Source organism: Chionomys nivalis, chromosome 7, assembly GCF_950005125.1.
Source record: "Chionomys nivalis chromosome 7, mChiNiv1.1, whole genome shotgun sequence".
In the NCBI taxonomy this organism is placed as follows: Eukaryota; Metazoa; Chordata; class Mammalia; order Rodentia; family Cricetidae; genus Chionomys; species Chionomys nivalis.
In genome coordinates, this window is record NC_080092.1 from 4040602 (window position 1) to 4048027 (window position 7426).

The window sequence follows — 7426 nt, forward strand, 5'->3', positions numbered from 1 at the left end:
AACGTCAATTATGAGAGAAATCAAGCATAGCCTGGGCTGAAATGAGACTAAAGAACTGTTTCAAGTATGTCTCAGGAGAAGTGGCCCTGAGGGGTCAGATGTGGTGGCTCACATCTTTAATCCTAGCACATGGGGCAAGAGACAGGCAGACCTGGCTAGCCTGGTCTACAGAGCAAGTCCCAGAACAGCCAGGGTTACCCAAACCACGGCCTTGACTCTGTCCGGCTCAGCAGTAACTTTGATCAACACAAACTTCTGTGCTTCAGTTTCCCCCATGGAAGATACATAAGAATATGTCTGGCACTTGTTTGGACGTTTTAGTAGTTCAGTGTGTCCTTAGTGTACATGGAGAAGATGGGAAGCTTTTCCCACCACATGACAGTGTGAGGACAGAGGCTGGGGCTGGGGCTGGAGGTGATTTACTTGGTAGAGTGCTTGCCTGCCACGGTACCGCAACAATGGCACACAACATGCAACAAGGTGAGAAACCAGGTTAGAGACGTTGAAACCCTGTCTCATACTAAAGCTACAGTGATTTACTTGGCGAGTAACTTGGCCCCTCTCTCCCAGCCTGCAAGCCAGTGCTGCTAACCCTGCCTGTGTCGCCCTCACAGAGGGGTCTGGGCAGGGTGGGAACAATCAGGGGTGGGCCGCCAGGTCACAGTGGGGTTCCCCTTTATATATGACCCCCTGAGAGCCCCCCACACCAGACCATCATCACCACCAAGAGCAGGTGGGGAGGCTTCTGTCCTCCTCCTTCTATCCAGTCAGCTGCAGCCTCAGCCCAGAACCTCCTGATCTCCTGGCACTATGGTTCGGTACCGAGTGAGGAGCCCCAGTGAGCATCCACACCAGGGGCCTGGGCAAGACGATGGACACGACGAGCAGGGGCAGGGGCAAGGGCTGAGTCCAGAGCGTGTGGATGACTATGGGAGGACACACAGGGGTCACCACCATCATAGACGGCGCTGCTCGCGTAGGAAGTTGCATCGGATCCACAGGAGACGCCGGTCATGCAGGAGGCGGAGACGTTCCTGCCGCCACAGGAGGCGGCATCGTAGAGGTAAGCACCCAAGAACCCCAGAACCTTGACCACCTGTGCTGCTGCCCAGCAAGGCAGGAGTGCCCCCATCCAAACCCTGCTGCCTCCCAGGTAGCCTAGCAAACCTTTACTTTCCTTCCCAAAGGCTGCAGAAGATCCCGGAGGAGGAGGAGATGTAGGTGCAGGAAGTGTAGGCGCCACCACTAAGCCTCCCCAGGCCCATCCATCCTGCCTGGAGCCAAGGAAGTCGCCTGCCCAAGGAATAGCCACCTGCCCGAGCAACGAGCAATGTCACGCGAGGCCACACCACCGTTCAATGTTGATGTCTGAGCCCTGAGCTGCCAAGGAGCCACGAGATCTGAGTAATGAGCAAAGCCACCTGCCAAATAAAGCTTGACACAAGACTCACTGGCTGCTGTCTCCTTTTCACGAGCGTCATGGACCCAAGGGAAGGGAGTAGGGACCATTTCTAGTTATTGTCAGGGAGGAACCTGAGCCTTGGAAGGATGGTGAAATGCTAATCTCACCCAAAGAGGAATTCTACCTCTGAAACATGAGCGGAAATGTACAAGGACTTGGGAACGAGTTTGGGGCTGGACTGGAAGTAGGGCCATCTTCCCACCTGGGAAGCGAACGAGTTTGGGGCTGGATTGGAAGTAGGGCCATCTTCACACCGTAAACTAGGCACACTTGAGTTCCTAGAAGCAATAGAAGGTTTGCCTGACATTGGTGCGTTGCTGTCCTGGACATCAGTGCCCTCTCCAATCAACCCTCCCAGCTCATAGGGCCATCTGAGCCAGTGATTCCTGGAAAATGAGCTACCAGTGTGCAGCTTCAAGTTCCGGGGAAGGGGGGGAGGGTCACCCTAGAGGGTGGTGCCTTGGAACCTGTTTGTGAGGTCAGCGCCACGCCCACTAGCCTCACACCTTCTCACCGCCCAAGCTGCCTCCCTCCTAGTCCAGAGAGACAGGAGTGGGTGATGGGTTCCCGCTGTGCCAAGCTCAGCACTGGCCATGGCACGGCCCAGAACACAGGTCACAGCCGTGGCCACGAGTCCTCCATGAAGAAGCTCGTGGCCTGTGTGAGTCAAGATAACTTCTCCCTGTCATCAGAGGGCGAGGAGGAAGAGGAGGATGAGGAGGAAGAGGAAGAGGAGGATGAGGAGGAAGAGGAAGAGGAGGAGCAGATACCGGTGAAGGGCAAGCTGCTGCTGCTGGGGTCCGAGAAGCAGGAGAGCTCCGAGGACAACGCCGTGGCCCAGCCAAGCCCCGAGCCCAAGCAGACGCACTCCTGACCCATCCTGAGGCCTGCCTGGTGATGGGTGCTCATCGCCACTCCAGAGGAAGAGGACATTCAGAAAATAAAGAGTCTCCAAGGAACTCCTCATTTCCCTCTTTCCCTTCATGTGCGCGCTTGGAGAATGGCCACTAAGGGTGGGGGCGCATAGCTCGGGGGACACTTGCCAGTCACCATCAGGGTCAAATCGAGGCAGGCTCTATGTAGCACTGACTGGGGCAATCCTCCTGCCTCGTCCTCTGCATGCTGAAATTATAGGCTCAGACACAGGTCTGACTTGCTTCCTCTGCCCCACCCCTCCTTGGGAAGTTAGTTCCTGGCCGCTCAGGAAACTCATTCCTCTTGCCAAGGCAGCACAACCCTAGGAAACTTAGAAGGCCCAGGTCCTAATACTTGCACTGGTGGGGTCTGCAACCTTCCTGATCTCGGGGAACCTGTTTTCCCTTGACTTTCATCTACCCTGCCACAGAGGCCTCCTCCAGCCAGCCTCCCAACCCTTCTAGTCACTGGGGTCCTGGGTCGTGGAATCCATTGGGAGTCCTCAGAGGAGGGTCAAAAAGCCAAGATGAGTACACGAGGTCTCCAGGGGGTTTTCGGAGGGTTGGTGGGGGAACTATGAAGGATGAGCAATAAGGTAGCGCTGAGGTCCTTCAGGTTTGGTCCAGCCTCCTTTCCACACAGCGAAGGGAGTGAGCAGATAGGACAGCCAGGCTGATTTGGAGAGGTGCAGAAGCATCAGGGCTGGCTGCTCATCTTCTCAGAGAACAGAGCCCATGTCTAGGTGTGCTGCCCAGAACAGGGGTGTAGATGATACAACTTTGGAGAGGTGCCACTAGCCACTGCTCCAGAAATTGTGGGTGGATGACTACAGGACCCCAACCTGTGCCTTTAATAATCAAACCAAGGGCCTTGTATGTGCCAGGCAAGGGTTCTACTCTGGCTCGTGTGATAGTTCTAGCCTCTCTGAGGATACTTGCTAGTGGACGTAATACTTGCCAGCTGGTCTAGCACAGCCCATGATTCATAGCTTCCATACATTTCAAATGCCTCTTCCATAAATAAGATCATATCGGTGAGCCCCATGCTATGAGGATGCGGACACAGATCTCGGGGGAGGGGAAGCTACTATCCAGCCTGCATTTGCAGTCACTGGGATGCTTCCAGGCCGAGCTGGCTGAAAAGGATGAGTAGAATAGGCAGGGCTCAGTAAACCAGGCAGTTTCCACAACGGGCCATCTGGTGTGTATATTAAGAAAGTAGCTTAGAGCTCTGCATTCTCCTGAAGTCCCAGCACGTGGGAGGGGGTGTCATCCTCAGCTCACAGGGAGTTCTGGCCAGCTCACTGAAACTGTCTCAACAACAAAAGATGAGTTAAAGGAACTTGCCATCAAGTTTGGTAACCCGAGTTCAAGGAGAGAAACCATTCCTGAGAGTTGTTGATACACGCACGCACGCACGCGCGCACACACACACAGACACACACACACACACGCACGCACCTGCCAGTAAATGCTGGCCATGAGGGACAGTATCGCTGGAATAGTGCAGTACAGAAGCTTGGGCAGGGTCATGTGGGCAGAAGGATGGACAGCATCTCAGAGCCAGAGCTGTGGGAGCACAAGAGTGATCTAGTAAAGTGGCTGAATATTGGGAAGAGAACACTGGCATCAGGGCACACCAGCACCAGAGTACACTGGCATCACTACGACCTGACCTTTTCTTTTCCGGGCTAGGGGCTGGAGCAGAGTCTGAACACTGAGTCCCACTGGGAGGCTACCAGGACCCAAGGGCTGGCATCCTAGCTCAAAAGAATAGAAGTAAGGGCTCATATCAGACTGAGGGAACCTCACGGCATACCCAAGATGAGACTTCAATGCAAACTAGGCTTTGAACCTGATGCTCAACTTCACACTTGGGAAGGCTGAGAAGGTGGGGTCCATTCCAACCCCTAGTCACTCTGCAAGTCTTTGGTCCAAGATGCTACCCAATCAGGGCACACTGTCTCACTGCCCACCCACTGGCTATACCAGGTGACCAGGTAGAAAAGGAAGAGAGTTCTGCCGCTCTCAAGGCCTTGAAGCACTGACCGCAAACTGGTCCTCACCTAACCTCATGATACAAATTGTTAATATTTCCAATGTCAATGTCACTGTGAGTTGGGTGCAATGGTTTATTATCCCCGTCCCACAAAGCTGGGAAACTGGACTATGGAGAGGTGAACACACAGGGACAAAGCAAGAAGCTAGCTGCGAACCTGAGATGCGACCTCAACACAATCTGACCCACAGGGCCCTGAAAGCTGCCCCGCCCTGGGGAGAGGGCAATGGGCAGGGCTTTGCCATACCTGTCACCCTCTGTGGCCTGTGCCATCATAATAGGCCAAGCTATATAACTAGGTGCTGTGGGACTCCCCAAAGCTGGGCCTGCTGGAAGAAGAGGAGGAGGAGGAGATCTCTGCCCCTGCAGTTGTGGCCTCCAATGGACACCAAGATGCAGAGCGCATCCTCCACTCACCCCCACCCCTCTCGGTCCCAAGGCCACACCTGTAACCAGTGCAGCTGCAGCCACCACTGCCGGAGCTGCAGCCAGGCAGGCCACCCGAGCTCCAGTTCAAGCCCCAGCCCCAGCCCCAAACAAACCATGCACTCCCGACACTCACCTAAATATCGCGGATGCTGTTCCAAGAACAGGAAGACCTTGGAAGGGAAGGTGAACAAGAGAAAGGTGGTCAGGAGGCGGAAGCGGACATACCGAACTAAGAGGCGTAGCTCAGGTACCTGCCCAGAGGAACAGTGGGAGACTCTGTGAAGGGGGCCACGGGCTGCCCAGGAGGGCACTGGTTTCTAGATGGAGGAGAGCGTGGGAAACTAGTATTAAAGGCCCCTTTTCCATTTCTATTTTTTAGGGCAAAGATACAAGTGAGACACTCATGTTGTTCCTGTGTCCATTTGATCCCAAATGGAGACAGCCATCACTAGGGGATGTTGGGGAAGATGCTGGCAACAGGAACGTGTCCTTGCAGCAATTTCTATGCAACATGAATTAAAGCAATTGAGTGAGCAGTTTTGCTTTTTGTTGTTTTTGAAGTAACACTTATTGTTACATGTGTGGGTACACGCCACCCTGTCAGACGCAAGATGGGGGAGGGGGGGAGGAATCAGTCACAGAATTGGCTGAAAGTTCAAGACTTTTCAGTCCCTGGTGTGATTCAGGGAGCGAAATGAGTCTCTGCCCACCCCCATTCCCTTGCTGGAGACCGTTGGGGTCTGTCCAGGCTCTGTTCTGTCCCTACCACATGGCTGGAATCACAGAATTGGCTGAAAGTTCAAGACTTTTCAGTCCCTGGTGTGATTCAGGGAGCGAAATGAGTCTCTGCCCACCCCCATTCCCTTGCTGGAGACCCTTGGGATCTGTCCAGGCTCTGTTCTGTCCCTACCACATGGCTGGCTAGTGGCCCTAGTGAACCTGACATGCTGTTCTGGAACCCTAAGATTGCCCGTGTTTATAAGGCCTTTGCACTGGCCAGTCTTCTGTCTGCTTCATCTTACCCCACAACCATCCAATCCCTCCCATATGGGGACCATGTACTCGCCCCCACCCCCACCCCCTGTCAAGGAGCGTTGGGCAAAGAGCACTTTCAAAAGCCCTTTCAAAATCACACACACTGACCAGGGACAGCGTTTCCCAGCGATAGCGTTTCCCAGCATTGGAAAGAGAAACCAAAGGTTTGGTTTCTACTCTCCACCTCTTCCCCTCCCCCCACTGCTACAGAAAGCCGGCTTACAGGCCAGACTGTGTCCCACCTCTCGTATCCCAACCCAAATTGCAGGCTTATGACCACAGCACACAGGGGGTCTACATCTCTCACCCCAATTTCTGTAGTACGGGAGGCTGAACCTAAGGTCATAAGCATAGGTAAATGCTCTACCAACAATTCCATCCCCAGCCTACTGTGTTCCCTTTAGACACCCCAGCCCTGGGAGTATAGGGTAGGCAAAGTCAGAGGAGGGAAGGAAGACAAACGAAGACAAACGTGTCACAAAGTATGAACATAAAGATTGAGTTCATAGACCAGAGCAGCATAGACTGGACACATAATCCAAGACTCTACCTCAAATAGCAAAGAAATAAGCGCAAAAAAAAAAAAAAACCATGTTGTAAATGGAGCACTCTGCTCTGGGCCCCAGGACGGGAAGCTATGTTGTTCACATTTCTTTCCCTCCAGCATCTGGATTTGGTTTCATTTTGATTTGAATTCACAACTTTTTAGAAACTGAAACCAAGCTGTCTGCAAAAGGCTGAGGAAACTGCATCCAGTGACTACCCTGACTCACACTGGACTTTGCAACCATGTCAGGGTACAAGGGAAAACAGACTCAGCTCATTTGCCGGACCCTGGAGTCTCCCTCTTGTTTAGGGATGCAAGGAGACAATGACTGAATCCCTCAGCTTCTTCGTTAGCAGACAAACCAGCATGGAGACATCGGGAGTGTGGCAGTCTGAAGTGCAGTGGACGGAGCAAAGGCTTCGGGGTCAGAACCTCGGCTGTGCAGTGTCTAGGCCATGAACACATGGCTTATTTTCTACCGCTGTAAAGACTGCACCACTGGGCCCAGGAACTAAGATTGGGAAGTGCTAAGCATGTAGTCAGCCTAAGCCAATAGGTCACAGCAAAGGAAGTGGAAGTATGGTCCCTGAGGAGAAGCTAGCCAGGGCAGGGGTGAGGGGATAAGCCCTCTGACTGAGGGAATGAGGGTAGCTCTCATGAGCAGTTGCTGGAGTTGCCAATGTGAGTGAGGGTGGTGAGAGGCCCAAGGCCATCTGCTATTTATAGGGTTCCTTCTGCACAGGCCTGCCAAGGAGACTGGAGGAGTCATCCCAGTCTTGCCACCTTCTGGCAGGCCCACCCACCTCGGCTCCAGCCCTCCTGCTGCCAAGTCCCAAGGGATACTGTACTTGGGTCTAAGTACCAGAGAGGTCCCCCCCCTCCTCTTCAACTTTGCCTGCTCTAGTCTGTACTTCCTGGGCTGAGGTTTCCAAAAGGAGCACAGTAGACTGGGAATGGAATTCATTTGGTAGAGAATTTGC

The 7426-nt window shown here is 53.5% G+C and overlaps 2 protein-coding genes across 2 annotated transcripts; both read left to right on the forward strand.

Annotated features, from left to right (window-relative positions):
* Window positions 1–810: 810 nt before the first annotated feature.
* Prm2 (protamine 2) lies at window positions 811–1249 on the forward strand. Its single transcript, XM_057776654.1, has 2 exons — window positions 811–1063; window positions 1188–1249. Exons 1-2 carry the CDS (start codon window positions 811–813, stop codon window positions 1247–1249), a joined length of 315 nt encoding a protein of 104 aa, XP_057632637.1.
* Window positions 1250–2021: 772 nt separating this feature from the next.
* Prm3 (protamine 3) lies at window positions 2022–2336 on the forward strand. Its single transcript, XM_057773403.1, has one exon. It carries the CDS (start codon window positions 2022–2024, stop codon window positions 2334–2336), a length of 315 nt encoding a protein of 104 aa, XP_057629386.1.
* Window positions 2337–7426: the final 5090 nt, after the last annotated feature.